The sequence below is a fragment of the Pieris napi genome, chromosome 14 (genome assembly GCF_905475465.1).
Source record: "Pieris napi chromosome 14, ilPieNapi1.2, whole genome shotgun sequence".
Lineage (NCBI taxonomy): Eukaryota > Metazoa > Arthropoda > Insecta > Lepidoptera > Pieridae > Pieris > Pieris napi.
The window spans coordinates 8818904-8845048 of NC_062247.1; the positions used below are offsets into that span (position 1 = coordinate 8818904).

General features: G+C 32.3%; 1 protein-coding gene across 1 annotated transcript in view; it reads right to left on the minus strand.

Annotated features, from left to right (window-relative positions):
• Nucleotides 1-26145, minus strand: part of LOC125056299 — a 57455-nt gene that overhangs the window by 30149 nt on the left and 1161 nt on the right. The window contains exons 2-26 of the mRNA XM_047659327.1: nt 24593-24697; nt 23704-23894; nt 21061-21366; nt 19828-20032; nt 19281-19451; nt 18403-18525; nt 17641-17946; nt 17185-17358; nt 16350-16484; nt 14139-14444; nt 13678-13857; nt 13130-13261; nt 12737-13054; nt 12308-12631; nt 11876-12202; nt 11602-11781; nt 11326-11454; nt 10931-11248; nt 10418-10591; nt 10086-10226; nt 9537-9848; nt 9060-9239; nt 7963-8082; nt 5778-5930; nt 4689-4835 (exon numbers count right to left, since the gene is read on the minus strand). Coding sequence (XP_047515283.1) covers nt 4689-4835; nt 5778-5930; nt 7963-8082; nt 9060-9239; nt 9537-9848; nt 10086-10226; nt 10418-10591; nt 10931-11248; nt 11326-11454; nt 11602-11781; nt 11876-12202; nt 12308-12631; nt 12737-13054; nt 13130-13261; nt 13678-13857; nt 14139-14444; nt 16350-16484; nt 17185-17358; nt 17641-17946; nt 18403-18525; nt 19281-19451; nt 19828-20032; nt 21061-21366; nt 23704-23894; nt 24593-24697 — 5157 coding nt within the window. The remainder of the gene's footprint in view (nt 1-4688; nt 4836-5777; nt 5931-7962; nt 8083-9059; nt 9240-9536; nt 9849-10085; nt 10227-10417; nt 10592-10930; nt 11249-11325; nt 11455-11601; nt 11782-11875; nt 12203-12307; nt 12632-12736; nt 13055-13129; nt 13262-13677; nt 13858-14138; nt 14445-16349; nt 16485-17184; nt 17359-17640; nt 17947-18402; nt 18526-19280; nt 19452-19827; nt 20033-21060; nt 21367-23703; nt 23895-24592; nt 24698-26145) is intronic.

A 26145-nucleotide genomic window follows, 5' to 3' on the forward strand; every position in this document is an offset into this window, starting at 1 on the left:
AGGGTTGCCTGGAATAAATCGCTTTTTAGCGATAAGGCCGCCCGTTGCCTTATAACTTTTGTAACCTGCTTTTTTATGTTTGTTATGTGTATGTTTTTGAATAAGGTAATAAAGTATAAATAAATATATATATATAACAAATAACTATTACACAAAAGAAATAGCCAAAGATGGAATATATAATATATAGAAAAAGGTTCAGACATTTACGAAAGGAAGGAATCAATAAAAAATATGAAATACATTTAACTAAGTAATACCTAATTCTGCTGTGTTGTGTGATGGTGTGAAAGTGAGGGTGTGTATGTGGGGTGTGCTCATGATACAGTTTATTTAGCGCTATGGATATTCTTGTTACTCCTTTTAAGTATATTAAGCGATAGCTTAAACAAGTCAATGCCTAAATAGTGGTCGTTGTATTAAACTGTGAATTATTTCTAATAAAATGTTCCTGTATGTTCAAGTCGTTTTTACTACGCGCGGACATGAGGAATGTTTGAATTCCCGTACTAAAGAGGCATGAGCTGCCGATTAAAGAGAGAGAGAGAGAGAGAGAGAGAGAGAGAGTACAGTACAAGGATTTCATTAATAATTTCCTATTTGACGTAAGGCTTTGTGTGTCTACCAATCTAAATAAGTTATGGATATTTGATATTTTTTATATCATACCTGAACATATTATATTAATTGCTTCACTAGAAATCAAACGCATATACAACATAATACAACGTTATCAGTACGTTGTAATGACATGTAAAATACTATTGACTATACTTACATGTAAGAACAATTTTTGATTTTTACATAATATAAAGCGCACGCCAAGTGAAGAGTTATTTAGTTGAATTAATTTAGATAACAGTTATGCCTAAAATATAGCTTTCAAATCACATGATTTTCTATTTTCTATAAGGAAACAAATGAATATCTTTTTTATATACTTGCAGTTGCGATAATAAACTATTGTTTAGTGTTTTAATTTTATACCGTACCATATTAGTAGCATAAGTTAGCCATTGCTAAAAGGACATCATCCTTCACTAAACGGCCAAGTGTTATAACTCTCTTAAAATGAATGAACTCTGGGTTAATAGTCTTAGACCAAGCTTGATTTCAAGATAAAAAAGATTCCAAGATATCACTAAGAAATCATAATATTAAATAACCATGTACGTCGAGAGGCGGGTAGAATTTATATTACTTGTAATGTGCGGATTCCTACCCGTTTTGTGTAGGTTTAGAAGATAAATGTTACTGCTTGAACACAAAGTGTTTCACAGTAAAATATGTAAAATATATTTGTATTTTTTCTGTAAATCTTTAGTTTTCAATTATTTTATTTGAAATTTTTCATTTCACCATTTGATTCTAATTATATTATTTTTGGTGGAATATATTTTAAATTTAGTGTATCTATTTGCGTTATATCGCTGTCAGTCAAAAGGATATCAAATGTCAGTTTGACTTTGACGCATTTACCTTAACGAGTGGCCGGTAACACCACAGATTAAGTTATATCTAAGGAGAGTGAGATTTGAATGCGTAATCGCATCATTTCTTCTTTGTAATTGAGCAGATCTCTCAAAGCTATCAAGGAAACCACTAAATGGTGATCCCTGTTTTGATGTCACCATTGGGTGCTTTTTAATTGTTAACCCAATAAATGCAACAGTGAGCCAGAAATAATTAATATTGGTAAGGCTGAATCTGAACATACACTGTAATTATGATTACTTCATAATGTGACAAAAAAAAAAGTCTGACATATTTTTTCTCTCCCTCTTGATCACTTTGATCGGCTGTATCGCCATCTTTAAAAGAACCTTTTTATGAAGATAGACTAATAAGTAAGTAATTATAAGAGAAGATTATTCAATGTTAACATTTATTATATCACGTGTAATGCATAATACTGTCAAGTTTTTGAACTATATCCGTGAAAATAGAAGGTATATGGCAATTTCAGACGTACCGTGTTTACTACATCTGGTTGAAGTACACACTCTGTACTGGAATAAATTGGTTATCTGTAAATCTGTCGGAGAGATCCTTTTGCGAAATTTCTAACGTATTTATGTACACAATTTCAGAAAATCTCTGTGCAACCAAAATGGTGCAATTTATTTTGATGTAACGTAACATACATATTGACATGGATGAATGGTATACGGTCATAATAACTGATGTTTGAGAAACGTGAACTTAGCAAAAACATTCAAATATATGCACAAAATTAATAAAATATACAAAAAAAAAACAAGTATATAATGTTTGATGACAGTAATGAGCTAACCCAAGGATTCAGACACGAGACATAGCGCGGACTATGACTATATGTTAAATTCCAATGCATTTTTGTCAGATGAAGCATTTTAAGCATATTTTCTTAAAAATAACTTCTATTTTTAGCTTTAAAAATAATGTGTTCACAATTTATAAGTTTGGCTTAATATATACTTAACAAATCTGCGTTATGTATACTAACACCCATCTGATTTTATAGTATGGAATTAAAATAGCCTTAAAAGCCCAAAATTTTGATTTTAAATCTCTTAGCGAGATATGAGATATATCATATTCTAACAATTTTGGTATGGGTGAATGTTTAATGTTAGTATTTTTTTTATTTAATAGGAGGTAAACGGGCAGGAGGCTCACCTAATATTAAGTGATACTGCCACCCTTGGACACTCACATTGTCTGACGGCTCGCAATTGGGTTGCCGGCCTTTCAAAAATTGGTTCGCTCCTTTCTTGAAGTTTCGAATTGGTTCGGAAATACTTAAGTGGGCAGCTGGTTCCACATAGTAGTTATACTTTTTAAGTATAAAATGAAACCTTTGACATTTATCACGTGATAAAGCTAGTTCATACAATACAATCTTAATATTCTGTAGCTCATATACGCCCTCGAAGCGCTTAAACGTTCTATACAAATTATGACTACTATTATATTTCGTTACCTATTTGATTTAACGTATTATTCCTCCTAAGGGAACATTATATTAGTCCATGAATTTGGTAAATTACGAGTCCTCCAGAAACAGTCATCCTACGCGCTTGGAATTCCTCATACATCCAACTGAATTACAAATTTAATCTTCCTACGACAGTACATGTATAAATTTATGCAAACATACCGCAGTATTATCAAATATATACATTTGTATGCAATGTGATGACACATATGTATCCGGTACCAGTTAACCTTTAACCTGCCTTGTATTAGACAAAGGTGTTTTTATGTCTGTGTGGTACGCGGAAATAATATTGTCTATTTGGTTTAAATATCAAAAGATACATATAAAACCTATTTACTCATCACCACGAATAATTGTACGTGTTTTTGTCTATGAGTTACTGTGTACTGTGTACTTTAGGCTTGGGTCACGTAAATAAAGACCGGTAATATTTCTAAAAAGTCGGGTTTCTTCGTACACTTATAACTCGAGAACGGGTGGATTTTAATAGAATTTAGTAAGCCGTTTCCATTTGTTCTATTTGTCCCCTTCCCGAATAGCATAATAACTATTAAAACATTGAAACACGAGGAAAAGTTAAATTAGAAAATTTCCAATACATGTGCATGGGTTTAGTAACTGTCAAACAATTAATGTTCCCTCTAAGTAACTCTCCCCTCAAATTAAATAACTCATTTAAATAAAGGGTTTGAACGACCAGATAGATCTTCAATATTCGGATAAAGGCGAATTTTAGATTTAAAAAAATGTATAATAATGACAGTGCTAAAAAAGGATTGATTGATATTCGTCAAATATTTATGCTTAATCCTTAGCGGTTTGCCAAGGATAGAGAGACGTGGAAACAATTGGAGGAGACCTATGTCGACCGACAACCTGAAGAAAGTGGTTGCTGATAAATTTATTATTTTTGCTATGAAATTCAGATTTCAGAATACTACTGTTTTATAAGAATAGCATGTGAGTTAAAAAGGTCATCGAATAAAGGGCTTTTAATATTATTATTATTTTTATATTTATGCCTGCGCTCAGAAATATATTTTGTGTAAACTAAGGAAAATATAACAAGCTACTTAAACATAAAACAAATCCAGGTTCATTGTAACGTTGAATATTGTAACTTAATATTTATTTTGTATTAATTGAAATATTTTCATACAATCATAAATTAAGTTCTGCTAATCTGTAACACGACATTCATTGACTGTCAGACGGAACACAGTCGGGTCAACTAGTTTCTAATAAAAGCACTTACATTATAAACACCTCTTGTTTCTTTTATACTTAAACGTCCTTTGACAAGTATGTTTAGAACATCCTAGCAAAACCTATATCCTTTGTATTCTGTTTCCGAGAACCTCAAAGAGTTTTTGAAGAAAGACTCCGAAAGACTAAACTAACTAAATATTCTGAATGGAGCGTGTTAGTTTCTCTCGTAGAAATTGAAGAATGATCAAAAGGCTCCAGCGTTTTACAAGTTGAATCAACTTTTTCTTTGGATGATGTATTAATTTCAAAATCAACCAATTGTATGTTGTGTATACTTTCTCTATAAAAGTACTTTCAGCCAAATTCGGGCAGCTCTTCGGGATTTGGCCTACTGTGTAGCGGGTACAGTCAGGTGATCAGTTAGCAGTCTGTCTCCTCTTCACGGAGCACCAAATATTCAAGCAGCTAATAAAGTGACTTGTGAAAAGTAAATACATACCATTTTCTATCTCCAAAGAGTAGATCACAGTCTCCCCATTATCGGCGGTTGCGGATACTCGACCCACCTCTCCCGTGGAACCTTCGTTGGCTTCTAGTATGTATGATGAAGAGCTGAATGATAGGGAAGGTGGCTCCACTGGAGTATCTAAAAAAATTAAAAAATACGTTTATTTATAGTGACAACAGCCAGCTTCTAAAAAAATTCTTTAAATTGAAAATAATACGTACAATAACAATTTTTGATCTTTTTAAACAAACCTTCAAATACTCAAACTGCGATTAATTATAAAACTGATTAAATTACCCATTTCATTTACATATTAAAAACGGATTTAATTACTGAGACTATTGTGTTCGGTATTTCTGTGATTCTTTATTTAATTCAGGCCGATTTGAATATTAATGATTTATATGTTATTGTACAGTTTCCGTCTTGAGTCGTTTCCGATAGACTATTTATAATTGAATAGTATCGACTATCGAAAATTTATGAATAAAATATTCTTATATTTTATAGAATAATACAATCTAAAGGGACATTACATTTTTAAACCGCCGTTAATGTAACAATAGCAGTCTTGTCAGGGGCGCGACTGCATATTATAAAAATAGTTCTTCAACTTGTTTTTTATGTTGGTTAACATTAAGCTAGAGCAGTGTTGGCCTAGTGGCTTCAGCGTGGGACTCTTATCCCTGAGATCGTAGGTTTGATCCCCGGCTGGACCAATGGACTTTCCTTCTATGTGCGCATTTAACATTCGCTTGAACGGTGAAGGAAAACATCGTGAGGAAACCGGCTTACCTTAGAATCAAAAAGTCGACGGCGTGCATCAGAGACAGGAGGTTGATCACCTGATTGCTATTAAAAAATGATCATGAAACAGATACAGAACAGACCTAGGGCCTCAGATTTCTGTTCTGTTCTGAAGCCGCCACTGATTTTTTTTTAACATTAATCTATTTATTATTTAATAACTGCACGGGTAGAACATTTATTTGCCGCGGTAGTAAATACTTTAACGTTAGACGTTGTTTGCTCTCGATATATTTTTTTATTAGGTACTAGGGATATAGGAATAATATTTACCCGATTCATATATATCTAGAAGGAGTACAGCACTTGCTTCATCAGCTACCAGATTCAAGGCAACATATGAAAGAATTGATGGTACGCTCGTAGCAGAAAGCGTTACAGTGACGACTCCATTGGTGATAGTTGCTCTGAATAGTTGGCTATATTCTGAAAACAGAAACATTCATGATTAAGAAGTCTCGTCTTTTGATGAACGCGACAAGGACGTGGCGGAGGACTATGTAATATAAAAGTTAGTCTATGTAGTAAATGCTGTCGCTGACTTTTTTGTAGACATTATCAAGCTCTCCAACTTTTCTTTTGCACAAACATATATCTCTCTATATTATTTAATGTTTAAAGAACTTTATTTCTCATTACAAAAATTATTTTATTTACATGAGAAATTTAATATTAAGTATATATACGAAACGAGATACACGTCGCCATCAGCTAGCCCAATTTTAGTCTAATGGGCCCATTCTGATGTGTGTCTTTAATGCCCTTTTGAACTGATCAATCACGCTAATGTTACGAACCTTAGACGGCAACCGATTAAACAATTGCACACCCTCATACCTAATAGATCTCTTTAAATAATTTGTGCGCGGCTTTGGCAAGATAAGCAAACTCGCTCGACGAGTATTGCGTGTAGTGGTGTATTTGATTTTATTAAATGATAAGTTACTATGTAGAGAGTTATTTAAATTTTTTTTAATAAGGATACAGGTGCTATAAACATATAGTTGTTTAATCGTCATAATTTTAGTTTCTTGGTAGATTTTATTAGTAGGTGTTAAAAAATTGTATCTGAATAGTGCTTTTATTAATTTATTTTGTAGTGTTTGTATTGTAGAAATTTTGTTTTTGCATGCTGTACCCCATATTTCAATTAGGTATATGAAATGTGGCTTGACTAAACAATTATAGATCAAATGATTTAGGCAGCGTTCGCAAGAAGCATTTTCGTTCGACACTTTTTCTCAGACTAACTTTGCATATGCGACTACCACGAATAAGACTTTAATTTGTTTGAGTTAATTTATAGCCAAACAAAACGGGGTCTTTCTATCGGTAAAAGAAATTTAAATTCTGAAAGAAAATCGATCCGATCGAGAGTTCCAGACATTTCAGCCTCACGAACATTACCACTTTATAATAGGTATAAATGTATCAATTATTTAAATGTGCCGTATAAAAGATTAGTAATAAGTATACAAAGATATAACTGTCAATGACTCACAAACAGAATCTTTTCCTTTGTTTTGGATAATCCATTTATTAAGACTAGTCTATATAACCGCACGTCTCCACCGAATTAACGCGGGAGAAATACAGCTAGTAATAATAATAATGGCTAAGGTATTAAAAAAGTAAGGTAAGAACTCTTAAAGGAAATTCTTCCTTTAGCTTAAAAAAACATTATTTTATATAGTTCAAGTACGTTCTACGATTGAACGCGTAAACTTTGCTGTTCCGTCGGTTTGTTTATGAGGTTTTTATTATGTTGGAAACACTGTTTCGTGGCACATTTCTACGTCTGATGACGCTAAGAAATTATTGTCTCAAAAGCAATCGAACTGAGCATCACCAGGTTATTCTACCTATTTAACACATAGATGCAATATGTGTTATGTTAATTGAAACATGAAAAAAATATAATAGCTTAATGTAATTAATGAATTAAAAATAATCATATGTTGTAACAATATTGTCAAATATATTTGATATTATAATGCTTTGGTAATAAATACAAAAAAGAGAACAATAAATACAATAACTAACCTTAAAATATAATAACTAAAACTTATTATTATTATAAAGGAGTTCCTTTAGGCAAGGTTCCGAAGATACTGGCAGCGCTCCCCCTTTAAATAGCTAGGCTAATTCTTTGTCCGAAGTAGCTGCCAGCTCTTCGGTCTCCTGTGTTGTCGACAAACCTTTTTGATGTTTCCTTAAAAAGCCTTATAGCGCTAGGACCCCACGGACCAAGGGTCTCGACACCGAATGTGATAAAATTATATTCGGAGCCTAGACCGAAAATGAAATAGCTTTTAACATAATTTTGTTTTAAGAATTCTTAGAATTAATATTTTAGTGTTACATTGGTGTTTGACACTTGTTAGCGATTGAAATAAAGAATGACGCGAGCTCCAAAAAATTTTATATGGAAAAACTTATATATTAAGTACTAACTTACCCCCTGAAACTTCAATATTTCCGCTAAATTCCACAACAGTTATCGCTTCATGTACCACAGCATTATTTTCCACGCGTCCTAAATACAAAACTTTGTCGAATTTCACATTTGTTGTCGGATCTGAAAACACAGTTGGAATAAGAGAATGTAATATTGTTATTTCATCTTAATACTTCTACTGAGGGATAGACGTAAACCACAATCTTTATTTAATTCATATTATTGTTTCAGATACCATTCAATGAATAACTGAATACTCTTTGTCTGGGTTATTTATCGATAGATAAGATTAGAATACATATGTTTTGATAACGTTAAACAAAAATATGCTAATATTTCTATAACATTATGAATAATAACTGAATTGATAACGTAACGTTTATACAATTTATTGAGCATGTTAGGCATCTAATAGCTGTTTTAAAGAGACTAAAATTTATTTGAATAAGATCAGCAGTTACAGGGTTGTTAGATAATCTTATTTCATTTTATCCTTGGAACAGATTTTATATTTTTACCTTAATTCTATCTAGTTCCGAATCAAAGTGTCTCAAGTAGTTTTTACTCAAGTACGCGCCGAGTTATGATTAGATAAAAGAAGTATAATAAGTATATTGTTTGAAAATACATATAATTCATCTTTGATATAGATTTACAGGGAATTTAAATCGTTGGTTAATTCTCGAAAATGTGATGTTTTTCAATAGATGTTTTTTTTAGGTTCTTCTAATTTTCCGGATTTAAAGGAGCAGTGTTAGCATTGTGACTTCAGTGCGTGACCCTCATCCCTGAAGTCGTTGGTTCGATCCCCGGCATGGAATTTCTTTTTATGTGCGCCTAACATTCGCTCGAACGATGAAGGAAAACTTCGTGAGAAAACCGACATGTCTAAAACCTAAAAAGTCGACGGTATGTGTCACTGGAGGCTGATCACCTACTTGCCTATTAGATTTAAAAATGATCATAAAGCAGATTCAGAAATCTGAGGCACAGACCTAAAGAGTATCTATCTAATTTTCCGCCGTGGGGTTAGATTCCACTTGAATTCACTTCTGAATTATTGCAAATTTTTATCTTAAAAGCATAAATATATTTACCGTTTGTTACGACTATTATGATGACCGATCGGGTAAGAACCACTTCAGAGTCCACTCTTTGTGCGTATACAACGAATACGAGTTGATTGTTATTGTTTATTACACTTTCAGGTATGGAGGAACTTAGTTCTAACTCAGCGGAGTTTCCAGATTGCCGCAGTCGAAACCAAGTTGAGTGGTCTAAAATGAAATAGGTTTAAGTAAATCGGTGTCAAAAGTGTTCAGACATAAAAGGCAAAGCAAGTTAAAAAGGTCTTAGATTGGGGATATTAGCGGCTTTATTGATTAGAAAAGCGGAAAGGTAAGTAAAAAGAATACAAATTGGGAAAGTAATATGGAGTGCTGAGAAGGTACTTCAATTATTTTTGTAATTATACAAATATTGTAAACGGAACTGAGATGAAGTAGGTCGCTAATACATGAAATCATCTTCCCCAACTAGTAGGTATTCAATACTTTCTAATTCATGATACATACCTCCCTCTAATTTAAATTGGATTGTTTCATCGAAGCCTAATTCCATTCGTATTATGAAGTCAAAGCTAAATTCAGAAGCGTCTGCATAAGAACCCGAGTAATATGGTTTATCAAAACTTAGATTTTCCACTGATTCTTCATTTCGAACGATTTTTAAAACTATCGCAGCACGCGCGCTTGTATATTCCGATGTTGCTTCAATGTCAATTGTTATAAGTCTATTAATAGGAATATCTTCTTCTGGTATTGGGCGTAGAAGAGTCAAGGTTATTACATTTCGCTCATTCGGTGTACTGAAATAGCCATTAAGTTCTGAAAATATTGGATAAATTTGAAATTATTAATTCTTTTAGCGGAAAGCTTTTTACTAACACTTAACAAACTGTAAACAATATTACGATACTTCTTCAGATAGAGTTAATGGTTAATCTCTAATCTAAATCAGCCATTCACTAATCGGACATTTAATGTCATCACTGAGTTCCATTATTCTTTTATTCCGGAGGGATCTTACAGAAATTAGCCATTTCAGGTAATTATTAGCCATACCTCCTATTAAACTAAATATGACTTCGTCGCTGTAGCCTTCGGCTAAAACTATTGGGTCCAAGAATATATCACTCTGGTTTATGGTACCAACGTACGCCTGTCGTTCGAACTTCATGATAGGAGTAGATCCATCATCAACTTCTGAAAAAATATGCAATTTTGTTTTATTTACTACACAAATAAAATCTTAGAAAGTTCAGCCTTTAGTAAAGAAAATAAAATTTAAATTATAATGTTAAACATATTTGACCAAACCAGGATTATTTTATAAACAAGATGTCATCAACATAAAATCGCAAAGAAGTCTATGTGTAAGTGTTAGTAATAAGTACCTTTAATGGTAATGATAATAGTTGATCTTGCGGATGCTGTATCGCTAGCTCTATTGGCATGGACCTCAAAAATTAACTGAGAATTACTACTAACTACGTCAGATGGTACTTGCCGAGATAATGTCAATTTAGCAGAACTTCCTGTTGGAACTAATTCAAACCATGTAGACTGATCTGAAATGAGTATTAGTCACTTAGGATAAAACCATAATACGTAATTGTAGATTGGTCTAAGATTAATAATTCAATGGCTTTTAAACGCATGGTTTGTTATTTATATCTAATATTTATATTTTACAAATTTTAGGTGATTTGCTAAATGAGCCTTCTTTACGTAACGATATAAAATTGTATTATTTTTTGTAAATTAAACAAACTTTAGAGCTATATTGAAAGCTTATTCCCCGTTTCTAGTTTGTGTTAAGGAAAGGTAACAAGTGAAACCCGCCTCATCTATGGCAAGTCATGAGTTTACTTCAAAGAAATTCAATTAAGTCTAACTCTTTTTTGTACCTCCATATAAAGAATATGTAACAGTTTCATCGTATCCTTCAGCAAGTGATATCGTGTCTTCAAACGTAAATACATTTTCTGATGTATATCTCCCAACATAGTATACACGATCAAATTGAATTCCATTAATAACCGGAGGCTCATTATCTTTTATTATTCTAAGAATTGTTGTCGTTCTCGCAGTAATAATATCATTTTTCGAAACTCGTATCTCAAATGTAATAAAATCATTATTGAGTAGATCTTCAGAAACCTCCCGCTGAAGAACAATTTCGAATACCGGCCGTTGAGGTGTTATAGAAAAGTAGTTTGCGTAATCTAAAAATAAATAAATGGAAGGTGTTATTGGTTAGTGCTCGTTACTTCCACATTTTACATACGTGATTCATACTTACTGCCATGCAAAGTAACAGAATATGTATCGTCATAGTTGCCGATTAGAGTTATAGCATCCAAAGTTACACCACTTTTATTTAAAGATCCGACATAGTATGCTCGGTCAAAGCGTAAATTCTCGGAGGATTCTGGCAAAATTTATAAAAATAGTTAAAAACGTGACTAATATAAATGTAAACACTCAGATGTTACGACTTCCTAGTATAATCTTAAATTAAACACTTAATTATTAGATATGTGAATATATTCTAAACCTAAATTTGCATAGTACATACCCTGTATGATTTCTATAAATATAGCAGCTTCTGCAGAAAGGGCTCCAGCTTTTTTTGCCAAAACAGTAAAGACAATTTGATTGTTGCTTTCTACTACGTGGTCGGGTACTGTATTTGTTGAGTTTTCGTATAATCTTACTGAATTTTCATCTTGAGTTATGTAGAACCATTGCGATGATTCTGAAAGCAAAATATGTATTAATGTACCAGTGCTACTATTAATATCAACAATTTTGAATAACTTTATAGACAATAATATGTTAAAAATGCATACCTCCGTCTAAGTTGAACTCTACGGTATCATCAAAACCCCCCGAAAGCGAAATTATATCGGTAAAAATCAAGCCATTAGTAGAATATTGGCCGGTATAGTAGGCACGGTTAAAACGGATTGGTTTGGTCGTTGGTGTGTCATCAACTTCTTTTATGAATTCTATTAACACGGCAGCTTTTGCAGAAAGGCCTCCAGGCTTTTTTGCCAAAACAGTAAACACAATTTGATTGTTGCTTTCGACTACGTGGTTGGGTATTCTATTTGTTGAGTTTTCATATAATCTTACTGAATTTCCATCTTGAGTTATGTAAAACCATTGCGATGATTCTGAAAGCAAAATGTATATTAATGTGCCAGTATTACTATTAATATCAACAATTTTGAATATTTTTTGAATCACTTTAAAGACAATAATATGTTAAAAATGCATACCTCCATCTAAGTTAAACTCTACAGTATCATCAAAACCCCCCGAAAGCGAAATGATTTCGGTAAAACTCAACCCATTAGAATATTGGCCGGTATAGTAGGCACGGCTAAAACGGATTGGTTTGACGGTTGGTGTGTCATCAACTTCTTTTATGAATTCTATTAATACTGCAGCTTCTGCAGAAAAGGCTCCAGACTTTTTTGCCAAAACAGTAAACAAAATTTGATTGTTGCTTTCGACTACATGGTTGGGTATTGTATTTGTTGAGTTTTCATATAATCTTACTGAATTTTCATCTTGAGTTATGTAAAACCATTGCGATGATTCTAAAAGAAAAATGTATATTAATGTACCAGTGTTACTATTAAGGTCAACAATTTTGAATATTTTTTAAATTACTTTAAAGACAATAATATGTTAAAAATGCATACCTCCATCTAAGTTAAACTCTACAGTGTCATCAAAACCCTCCGACAGCGAAATGATGTCGGTAAAACTCAACCCATTAGTAGAATATTGGCCGGTGTAGTAGGCACGGTAAAAACGGATTGGATTGATGGTTGGTGTGTCGTCAATATCTTTTATTATCTTTAAAACTACTGTTGCTTGAGCAATAGTAGTATCTCGTGTTGCTCTTATTTCTAAAGTTATTATATTATTATCTGGAAGCCCTTCTTCTGGCAAATCTTGCTTAAGGATTATTCCTAGTCCATTGTCTTGTGTAGATGTACTAAAATAGTTGGCCAAATCTAAAATTATTATAACGTTACTATTTTTTTTATTAAATAGGACTTTCATTAATGTAATTTTTCACATCAACTTACCACCATGTAAGGTAACGGTGTATGGTTCATCAAGATTGCCCCCTAAGTTAATTGTATCCAAAGTGATTTTGTTTTTATCTAAAGATCCTACATAATATACCCTTTCAAACGATAGCGAGCTGTCTTTATCTTCTGTAAAACGGAATTTTTAATTTAATTTTATCGCACTATTACAGATGAAATAAATAAACTTATGTAGAAATTAGCGGGGCACATGGAACGAGGAACAGAAAAGTGGAGCATCAAACTATTCAACTGGAGCCCAAGGTACAATAACCGCAAAAGAGGAAGATAGTTTAGAAGGTGGATGGACCAGATTAAGGAAACACCAGGTGGTATATGGCGGAGAGTGGCACATTGCAGACAGAAATGGCATTTACCAAAAAAGGGCGAACAAATATCTAGGATTAATGAAATGGTATAAATGTATTTAAATTTAGAGTATCTGAAATAAAAGGCTTTTATTATTATCATTACTGATGATGATGATGATGATTACTATTAGGTAAAACTATGATTAAACTTTGCAGTATTTTGATTAATATTACCTGCATTAAGTTCAACTACAATAACAGTTCTTCCTGCTGTCGCCTCTGGTTTTTCCGCATTAATTGTTAACACAATTTGTTTATTGTTTACTATAAAGTCATTCGGTATAGAATTTGTTGTATTTGCGTGTAATATAACTAAATCTTCACTTTCAGTAATATAAAACCATTGCGAATGTTCTGCAATAAAGATTCAACTAAAAGTTACCTTAAATGTAATTTTATTGCTTAATCCTAGTAGCCTAAACTTGATACAAACATTTTGTAATTAAACAAGGTCCGTACATATATAAGTATAATCATATATGTACCTATCAACACACAAAAATTGTTTTGCCCTCAAAGCCACCTTGTCTGTAAATCATTAGGCACGTAATAGTAAAAGTTATGAATGATATTTTATTACAAAAGTATTTTCAAATAAAATTGGTTTTATTTTATGTGGTATTAGAAAAACTTACCGCCTTGTAAATCAAAGGAAACAGTATCATCAAACCCAGAAGTCAATTTAATAACATTGTTAAATTGCAATCCAACATTTTCTGTGTAAATTCCCTTATAATAAGGGTTTTCGAAAACAGGTTGTATTATTTCCTTCTTAACTATACTTATAACAATGGACGTTGTAACAGGAATTGCATTAACTCTTTCTGCTCGTACGTTTAATATTATATTGTCTTCGTTTCCTAAATTTTGATGTAATTCTTCACTTGCCAAAATAGATAAAACATTTTCGCTCGTAGAGTATGTGAAGTAATTGTAATATTCTAAAAAAGGGAAATTCTTTTTATTTTGATTCTCCGGCAGGTACTACAAAATCTAGTTTTAGTGAAATGGAGATAGCTTCTACGTTATCCTTAAGGAACCAGCTGCCCACTGAAGTATTCCCAAACCAATTTCGAATTGGGTCCTTCAAGAAAACAGCGTACCAATTCTTAAAAGGCCGACAAAGCACTCACGAGCTCTCTGGCATTGAGAGTGTCCATGGGCAGCGGTATCACTTAACATCAGATGAGTCTCCTGCCCGTTTGCCCCTGTTCTGTAAAAAAATCCAGGCATGCAACCATCAAGAAAACTCCTGGGGATTGCTATCTCCGATATTCGACTTGAACATAACATGCTACAACATACCAGGGGGAGATGACCAATGCAAATATAATGTCCAACCGGGAGTTTCAACCCTTTGCGATTAAAGGAATTCAATTTTATATGAAAATGTAAAATAATAAGAGTTAAAGAAAAAGTTTTGTTAATAAGTGTTTTTATAAAGAAAAATTATCGATTTTAATTTTAATATTTAGATTAGCATTTAGGGGAAGATCGTTACCCTTCGTACGCGGGGCACATTCATACAGTCAAAATAAAACTTGAACGAAACAAAGTACAGTCTTGTTTTTGTATGTGTGTATGAGTCGAGGTAACAACTATACATCAACGAAGTTTCGAGAAATTCGCACCGATGAGAGTGAAGTTACAGGCATGGACGTGTTTTCGCGCTCGGTAAGTAATTTTTTGATCAATGTTTTTGTCTCTTGTTACCGTAGATAAAATAAGTTTTCGTGTAGAGTATTCTATCAGTAACTAGCAAAATATACTTAAGATACGTCTCCAATACTTAATTTATGACGTTTTCCTATTAATATTAAAATAAGTTATATTTTGTAGTTATTCAGTTAGTGGGGTACTTTCGGACAGCACTAGATGGGGCACATTTGAACGAATTGTACTAAAATATTTTGTCGACACGAACTGTCATTTTCATACAAATTACTTGTTCGACTTGCTACATACACTATTGTTAAGGCATCTTGACTAAACCCTCTGGTAGGTAGGAAAGATTGTGTTAGTGTGCTAATAAATAATATATTAGCAATATTTGCATTAACTTTGTCCTGTGTTGCTATCATTGCTATCGTCGATGTAAATATATATTAATACCTATTTTTATTATCTTTATTAAGGTTGATTTTGATGCTTGTGAACCAGATGCTTTGAATAATTTACCAATCCATCAAATAGTAGTTCCTTCGAAGTCAGTTTTGACACCAGAAGCGTTTCGACCCCATCCGCATGTTGTAAGAAGTAATAAAACAAACAAAATGACGACGACGGCCAGGAAAACCACGAATTTATACTGCCACACCCGAAAATAACAAGTGCTAATCCGCACCAAAGATTAAAAAATGTGATTCTAAATTTAAGATACCTAACTAATTAAATTTTGTTTTACTTAAGAAAAGCTATGTAATTTTTGTTCACTATAAGAAAAGTATTTTATTTTTGTTTAATAGAAGTTAAATCTTTATTTTTGTGTTTGAATTTTGATTTACTACCCCACAGCGTACGAAGGTACCCCCAACACTGTACGAAGGTGCCCCGTTGATGGGGCAGATTCGTACGTATTCCAGATTTAGTTTAAATCATAATTATGGTTGAAACATCAGATGAAATCATTTGTCATTTTTTAATATGAATCTCAGATAGTTAGACTATAAATTTAAGGTATCAGATGATTGACTTGTGGAAAAAGAAAAAAATAAAAAAATAAAATGTGACAACCGTACGAAGGGTCCCGACCTTCCCCTATATGATAAAAATTACGAGCAACTATTGAATACTATATTTTCTTTTAATGAGAACCAACAGTTATAAATTAGTTAAATGAGTAATACCTCCACTTAAGATAAAACGCACTTGGTTCGTAAAACCACTTTCTAGTATAACATCTTCTATAGATACCGCTTTGTTTTCCAACTTTCCAATGTATGTGTGCTTAGAAAATTCCATAACAGCAAGTTCGGTTAGTTCTGCAATAAAAATACATAAAAACAGTAGAATAATTTTGAAGATAAATAAATAAAGAAAAATAGCTAGAGTAAATTTTTATGATGCACGCGCACTACGTCACAAAAAACCGACACCCTGAAGTTAGCATAGTCAAAGTTTTAAAATAAAAAAAGTCCATTTCTTTTATTATGTAGAAATAATTTTTTGTGATATTTAAATAAACTTTAATTAACTAGATAATGCGTAATAAAACTTTCAATGTTTTAAATACCTTTTTTCTATTGTTAGTGCCTTTTTTTTCTACAAACGTAGAATAAGGCGAAAGATAAAATTAAAAAAAAAAATTATCTTGTTACGCCAAAGAAGTATAACTTCTTACGCGTGTACATGAGTACACACACATGTTTTTTTTAATCAAAATTAATACAATAATTTGTGTTTCACGTTTAACATCATGGGAAATTACCATAAACTGAAATGCTGACGATATCGTTTATCCAGATGATGTTTAACCCTTTGCAGGTTGGCCTCAGAATATCTACGCTTATTTTTTTTTTTTTTTTAGTAGATATATTTTCACAAATTTGCAATATCCAGAATAGCACGTTAGCTACTAGGTTAATATTGTACGTCACCAAGGTGCATACAAATCGTTAAGTTAAATAACCAAGCGTAAAAGTTGAAGGATTTTCAAACATAACATGTTTATGGTTCACTCACCATTCGGAAACCTTATGACAAGAGCGGCGTTACCGCCAACAGTGTTCGGTTTTGTAGCAACAATGTATAAAGTAAAAATCTTGGCTGAAAATATCAAGTCCTCAGGAATAGCGGACCTTAACGATACTATAACATTGTCATCGTCGTTTTCTATTCTGAAATAGTCAGCGTGCTCTAAAAATAATAAAAAAGTTTAAGAAAAACTAATAGACTGAAGATACGATTGATTATAACAAAGTTAATTTTTTTCTTTAAATTTATTAACACAAAGTTTATATACATGATTCTAAAAAACACTATTTTATCTGAGTCAGTTTTTATGCGTATGCGTCTAACTTTAATCAGGCATGTAGCGTTTTAAACATATATTTTTCCTCGCAAAGAAGTCTATAACTTTCCTTATTCAGTATTAGAGTGACTAAGCTTCGTATTATTAAAATCCGACTACCCTCTTACCTCCAAAAATGTTAAAGTCCACTGTCCTATCATACCCTTGAGTTAAACTTATTTCTTCAATAGTAACATGTGTAGAATTTACGTATTGGCCCTCATATATTTTTTTATTGAAAACTGGTGTAGTCAAATCATCTTTAATTATTTCAAAAATGAGGGTAGATACCGCTGTATTCGTATAGTCACCAGTTGCAGTAATTTCCAAAGTTATAATATTGTTTGTGGTTACAATTTCTTGAGGTAATTGTGCTCTCAATGATATAATTAATTGGTTTCCATTGCTTGTATGATTAAATAAGTTGGCATGATCTAAAATTTATTAAGTGATTTAATTATATTTACAAGGTTTAGGACAACTCTGTTTTGGAAAATGAATTCATAAAATATGGTAACGTCTTACACCTTACAATTGTAGGAAGAAACTTAGACTGATGACTATGTTTTAGTTTAGCACAGAAGAATAATCTTCTTCTATTGAGGCTAAACAAAGTTCAGATAAATATTATAAAGTATAGAATATTAAGTTTACAAAAACGCCGAAACGCAGAATTTTTATGTAAAAAATAATAATAATAAAAAAATTAAAATTAAATTTATTTTAGCTGAGTAAAATATTGGTTTATAATCGTGACCATGCAAAGATTTACTTAAAAATCTAATTGAATCATGCTTTTCTATCCCTGAAAATAACCTATAACCTTTACAGATATGTAACCAGCTTATCTACGAGTCTATATGTAATTTTTTTATCAAAATTATACTGACCTCCTCGAATCCCAAAAACAACATCTTCATTATAGCCTTGATTTAAAAATATATCCTGATATACTAGATTAATACCATCTATTACACCTTTATAAGAAAGCAATTCAAAACGCAACTCTCTAGCTGAAAATAAAGAAACACAGAACGAAACCTTAAGAAATGTGTATATGTGATATAAAACATATAGGAAAATAATTTATTCTTACCTGTTAATTATAATATTAGTAAGATTTATTAAGTGTGGTTTACGTCTTATACGGGGGAAATAGATCACTTAATTTATATATTATATTGTTCATACTTACTTTTACGTTCATACTTACTTTTAAAAATGCTATTATAAAATATAAAAACGACTAAAAATATCAGTATTTTCTAATTTAAATGTTACACGTATTGTTTTATTTGAATACAAATGATAGCTTGCATTAATTAATAAATGTAACTTATGTAAATAAACTTAGTCATTACAACATCAGTTATACTACTGTAGTGATTTAAAAAGCCAAATATAATATTACTTCTGCGACTTTGCTTAAAAAAAACGTCCTCCGAAATAATCAAACTTATGACTAAGTGCCACTTTCGTAAATATAAAAATCTCGTCTACCTTACGATTCTGTAACTCACTTTTCGAACTCTCACAGCGGTTTAAAACAATAAACTACAAGCTCCCTCCTTATCAGAATGCCAAAGCGTAAAATGACTGCTTTACGACTGATTTGAGCGCAACTGCCGCTGTGAAAACCGCTGTGTGAGTTCGAAAAGAGAGTTACAGAATCGCAAGGCTAAACTTACACGCGACACTTACATAAACTTGGTTTAAAAGTAGCAAAATTAGGTTTAGGAAATTCTGTTAAGTCCCGAGAAAATCTTACCACTAGGTAGTTGTATTATAATGGTAGCTGCAGCTCCACTTGTGTGTTCTCTCTCAGCTCGAACTATTAGGTATATTTGTTGTTCTCGTAAAATTTCAGTAGGTATTTCTGTTTTCACCCTGAACGTAATTCTATTATCATTTGGAGTCATTTCGAAGTATTCTGAGTGCTCTGTAAAGGGGAAATCATTTGTATATAGGGAAAGCCATATGATAATAATAATAATTCCTTTTTGAAAAATAATTAAGATTTGTTTACCAGTTAATAAATAATTAAGAATTCTTTTCGCATGAATAAACAATTAAGAATGGGCTCGGCTCATGGCGTGTTAATTAATGCATGTAGTAAAATAACATTTACTTCTAGTATAATACATTAAATAGGAATCCAATTTACCCGATCAATACGCGTGTAACTATTCCAGACAATCAACTCATGACTCTTTAAGTTGTATCAGAATAAATATTCATTTTTATTCCAAGACACTTTAGTCCCATCCAAGTATTTATTTTTTAGTATTAACATACAAAATAAAATAAAAACTTACCTCCATCGAAGCTAAATTTTACTTGATTATCGTAACCTCGAGTCAAGAATATATATTCATCAGTTACCAAGTTTTCCTTAGTGTAATTCAATAAATAGAATATATTCGAAAATTCCAATTCCTCTGGCAATTGAAATTGTGTATCTGATATTATCCGAACAGTGCCTTCCGTTGTTAGTGGCGGATCGTTGGTTTCATCCATATCCTGGAATTAATTATCAGATTTTGAGTAGTTATAGAAGGTCCCTGTAATTCCTTTTAAGCGCTATATCTCAAGAGGTTCGCGTGGCCTTTTTAGTGAAAATGAAAGACTAATTATGCAAATCTTTTGCGTAACTAAGATTGGTCATCTCGCATCTCTTGTTTAAAATCTAAATATCGTCTATGCATATGGGTAGCACAACGTATACTTATGAAAGTCGATTAAAAAAATGCCTCTAAATTTACATTTACTGCCAGTTCTCAATTCAAAGGCGTTGAATGGACGAGAAGAACTGGCAATAAACTCTCCGCTATTCTTTTAAAAAAATCTGAAAATGTTTGTATGCGGCTGCATCCATTACATTATACTTCTCATCAGCGTATCATCTTAAATTAATTCTAATAATGAAATCTGTTGCTGATAGGGATTAGCAATAGGCAGGGTAAAAGACATGACATGATATAATCGGACTTTCTGTTTAGCCAATCACAATCCAACGAAATATGCCATGGCTTCTTGCGATTTACATTCTTGGTTTCGTAAATTAATATAAAAAAATACTTTCTTCGTTTCTTCATAATTTTTTTTTATAAAAAACGCATTGCTTAGCGCCTTTCTGGTACATTATCCATATTGTTAAGTAAAAAATTGCTAGTATTGGTAAAAACTAAATTTGGTAAAGTATTGAAAGTGGTAAAATATTTTTATTTTTTTTATTTATATAAATTTATGTTCACCGTAACTGTCATGTATTTTAGAATAGATAGATTAAAACTTATACTATAGAAAATGCATTATGTATTATGTGGTGTTAAATAAATAAATTAAATAATGAACCAGTGTAGGTATGCAAGTGGAAATCGCCGATGACTAGACTTGCAATATATGATCTAATAATAGGATAGCATTAAAAATGTTTTTTTGGAATAGGTGTAGTTTTTATTTATATTAATTTTTTAAATTATCTTACATACTTTTTTAATGCGTAAAAGAGATGAAATCTCACAAGACAAAGGTAAAACTCTACTTACTGTTGCCATTATTTTTAAACTAAGATCGTCTGGTATTGATCTTATAAACATCTTGGCTCGCAACGTTGCTGAAAATTCCTTTGTCGCGGGAGACGAATCGTAAAAAATTTCGAAATAATCATTTTCTTCTATGGTGAAATCGACTCTTTGGGTTGTCAAGTCGATATCTCTGGCTATGATTTGCTTGTCACAACCTGTCACTAAGAATCCCGGAGGTAGAGGGGGAATCACAGTGAATTCATAATTGTCTGACGGAAGAAATCGGGGGGCGTTTTGGTTCGTATCTATAATATCTATTTGAATAACCTGAAACATAAAATATCATATTGTAATGAAAATATTTATTTGTTTGTAGATTTAATGTGAGTGATATGCAGTGGCGTAGCTACATAGGGGCTAGGCGGGGCAGTGCCCCGGGGCCCTGAAGCTCAGGGGGCCCTCGAATCCTTACGAGAAATCTCGATCGTTCTGAGCTTTTGGAAATTTCTCCCATTTTCAAAATAAATATGATAGGTTGCAACCCCACTTTAATCAATACATTAATTTGAGAGAAATTCAAAAGTTATGCCTAGGGAATTCTCCTAAATTCTTTCTGTAGTTTGGCAGTGTTGTCAATTTGACGGGCAGTGATATGTGCATTTTATTAATCATCGATGTGCGTTTTATTGTGAATTCGAGTTAAGATTTTTTTTGAGAACTGTTAAAAATGCTGTATCAGAAGGAAGTAAGCTAATGTCAATAAACTTTTTTGTACTGGTCAATATAGTGGTTCTATTTTATTCTATTTTACCACTCATATTGATGTCCGTTAAAGTCAATAAATCGTATCAAATCTAAACATTTCGGCTACAGCTCATTGTATAACGCGAATTATATTGTTGTATATTGTTATTTGATGATTTGCTGTTTTAAAAGAGTACCGAGAGTTTTTTACGCCGGCTTTTTCTCTCGGCCTACCCCCTCTGTCTTCTATGCCGATGAGTAGCGATGCCTTCAAATTTAATGACGTGGAATAAGTGATACATGTATCTTATGTTCCATAATAAACATATATTTTTTTTTAATTAGATAGAAATTGAATACAAAACTGCATCAAGACTGGACTGGATGAAACGAAGTCATTTATACTTTTGCGAAAACTAGAGCTAGGATTTTTTTTAAATACAATAATTGTTATTTAGTCAATTGGTAGGCCCGACCTTTATATAATAAACCCTTGAATCTTCTCTATTTCATTTTATTCGCCAAACCGTATTAATTGTAATTTCTGTAGTTACTGTTTAATATTTTTATTACCTGCCCTGCACAAAAAAGGGCTTAAGTAGCATTTTTTAAGTATATTTCATATTTTTATTTGTTAAAACCTAATCAGTTTACATGGCAGTGGGGCCCCATTTTTTAATTTGCCCCAGGGCCCTTGGTCACCTAGCTACGCCACTGGTGATATGAGGGCTTTCAAATATTGTTTCATAATTTAAGGTTGATACGTTTATGAATAAGAGACGAAGCAGAAGTAACAGTCAGTTAATAGTAGAAAAATGTATAATAATATTTTTTCTTACAACGAGTTACTGCTATTACCTATAATTAATAATTATATGTCACGTATAAGCTATATTAAACATAAATATTTAGTTTAATTACCAATTAGTGTAGCAGAGATTTTATTAAATTAAATGGAGTATTTAAAAGGTTTATTCTACTCTTAGCAATGATTTAAAATGCACAATGGCTTGCAATTGTAGAAACAAAAAAAGATAATATCATTTATTCATGTACGAGTGGTTAACTTAATGTACCTACCCATATGAACGTCATTAAAATAAATTGATGCTTCTAAATTTACACTTACTGCCAGTTCTCAATTCAAATGCGTAGATTGGATGAGAACTGGCAAAAATCTATACGTTACTCTTTTAAATTACCTACCAATGTTTTTAAACAAAATGATTGTTGTAAGCATTAGATATGATTGTATGAGGATTTAATGTTTTTATCACTCAACGTTACGTAAATCGATGATTCGTATTATATGTCCGTCCGTAAGTAACTTATTAACAAACTTCAGTAATAACTAACAAACGTAAGTTAACACAGACACAGATTGTTGAACAAAAATAGACATACCTACAGCAAAATTATCAGTAGGTTTATTTTCCGCAAATAGAGAATTCTCATTCTAAACTGTGCAATCAATTTTGATAAAAGGCTTTATATTCAATCCTATTACTACATAAATTGTAAGGTAAAAGCTTATTAAAAGTTTGATTTCCAGTTAGGCCGTGGTATAACAATAGGGTGGCAGGGCTGGCAAAATGCCACAGGCCCCCGACCCAAGATGGCCCCTGCCCAAGAGATATTATGTTCTATGGATGAATGTGAAGTCTCCAATACGCATTGGGCTAGCGTGGGGACTACAGACCATTCCCTATCACCTAAGAGAGGAGGCCTATGGCCATTAGTGGGACATATACAACGTGTAATTGAGCACGCTGAAAATCTCGTAGTCTTAAAATTAAACTGAGTAGGGACGATTTTTACTGATAGGGCCCCATCAAAAGAATTGCCACGGGCCCCAGATGGTAAGGTTACGCCACTGCAGTTAGGTAAAGCATTAATAATATAAGTTTCATAAAAGCTTACTAGCGGAGGTTGATTGGTTGATCCTTGCGCGCAGTTGAACGAAACTGTTACTCTCATAGTTTTAGATGTTTCATGCTCCTCATATTCAGCGAAGTTGGCTCTAGTTGCCACGGTAAATCGCGAATTTTCATACTTCACATCAATATATGGACCACGATTTAATCCTTCGCTGTGAACTATGGAGTTAATACCTGAAATAATAGGTATACATAATCTAAAGGCTCGTTCGTATCAAGTATAAAATCAATGACCGTTTTAGGTCTGGGCCTCAGACTTCTGTATCTGTTTCAAGATCATTTGGCAAATAGATGATCAGCCTTCTGTGCCTGACGCACGCCAACGACTTTTTGGGTCTAAGGCAAGCCGGTTTCCTCACGATGTTTTCCTTCACCGTTCGAGTGAATGTTAAATGCGCACATAGAAAGAAAGTCCATTGGTGCACAGCGGGGGATCGAACCTACGGCCTCAGAGGTGAGAGTCGTATGCTGAAGCCACTAGGCCAACACTGCTCATATCAAGTATAGTACGTTTTTTAAATATTTTGAAGTAAGTAGGTACTTGATTATTTATGTAACAGAAATTATGTTTCAAATCGTAGGTAATAAGAAATAAATCAATAAATAAATAAACCCGAATTAGTCGTTAGTTATTATATTATTTAGATTAGTTAGACCAAACGTGGCCTAGAGAATATCGCTAAAAACGATTCGACTATTCGAGGTTCGATTCACAGCAAACGATATTTTTTAAGTTGGCGAGGTAAAACGTTTTATATTCTTTAAAAAATGATTGAATCATTATTATATTAATTGATTGAAGTATTATGGGTCAGGGTTACAAATAATAATAAAAAAATAGGGAAAATAGCAAAAACATTTTTTTTACTAACTTATAATATCAGATGTATTCCGATCCAACACAACTCCATTGTGTGTGTCAAATATGCTCTCTTCTACTCGGAGACGCCAGTTTGCAACTCCTTCCATTTGACATGCTGAAATGTATTCAGAAATATTTATTATGAAAGTTGACAAATTCCCATACCAACCTACCACTAAAAATTACTTTGAGAATAAAAGAAGATTTAATTCCATTATTTTACGAACTAGTTGGTCTCGTACAGAAAACTGTAAACCTATTTATTAATTGACAAAAATAAACATCTTTATAGGAGACCCTAAATCAAAATCTATTCTAATTACGAATAAAACAAATAACAGAATCATCAATAAACAAACGAAACATTAAGTAATAATAACAACAAAATCTAAAAATATTCAGGAAAAATACTTTTAGATTTTGTTGTTATTCCCATTCTATAAAAAAGAAGCGTGTACTTATGCACGCGCGTAAGAAGTTAGGTATACTTCTTTAGCATTATTAAAAGTAGTTTTTGGTTGCATGCAAATAATTAATTACAATTAAATAATCAAAGACTGGAAAAGGAGTCATTATAGTCAATAAATTTCAGTTTACATTTGAAAAATTAAGTAAATAAATATTTATTATTATTTTCTTACATTAAGTGTAACATAAATTCTATTATTATTCGAATGTTGTTTTTAAATTATGTCCAATGCCGTAGCATCTTCCGTGGGCAACTTCATTCTGTTAATTTAGTGTCACGGTGCGCGCGCATCCTAAAATTTCACTCTCATCAATTTTTCATAACGCGCCTAAAGAAGTATAACTTCAAAAAATCTCGTAACGCTGGTTGACATCTACGATTTGTGAAACCCTGAATCATATACCATCCTATGCGTCATACCCTAATTCTGAAGCCTATATACGATATCTCATCTTAGTAACTGGCGCCGGCTTATCAGTGATTGGACTACTCGAAGATCCATCCTTTACGTCGGAGGAAACGTACAACATCCTTTCTCCAAAGTCCGTTATATATAAAGATTATATACTATCATGATGCCTACAATGAAAGCTTAAGTCCAACTAGTTAAAAGCCCTTAGGATAACGGTAATAACTAAGTTGTTAGCATGTACGGAGGTTAAGATGCACATGGCATATTACCAGAGGTTCTGGGTTGTTTCTCAGAAGGTTAAAAATTGTGGGTGTGTGATAATAATTGTATCCAATGGAGAACTAGATTTAATTTTTTATATGCAAGTAGAAAACCTATTGTGACTAACCAAACACAGGTTGTTTTTGTTTAAATAATCTATTATTAAATAAATAATGTTATTGGTTTTGTCAGAAATCGAAGTACGAGGAGTGTTCAATAAATAGTGATAATGCAATCCCTTGGAAAGAGAAAAAATAATACTGACAGTCAAAGACATTAGATATAATAATGAAAATCCAATCAATTCTCTTTTGTTTTATAAATCCTTTGTTTGCGTCGTATTGGAACGTGTAAATATGGGTAAAATGCAGTTTGCGCGGTAATATAACTTCTCCGCTTGCAAAATTTTACTATGGAGTTG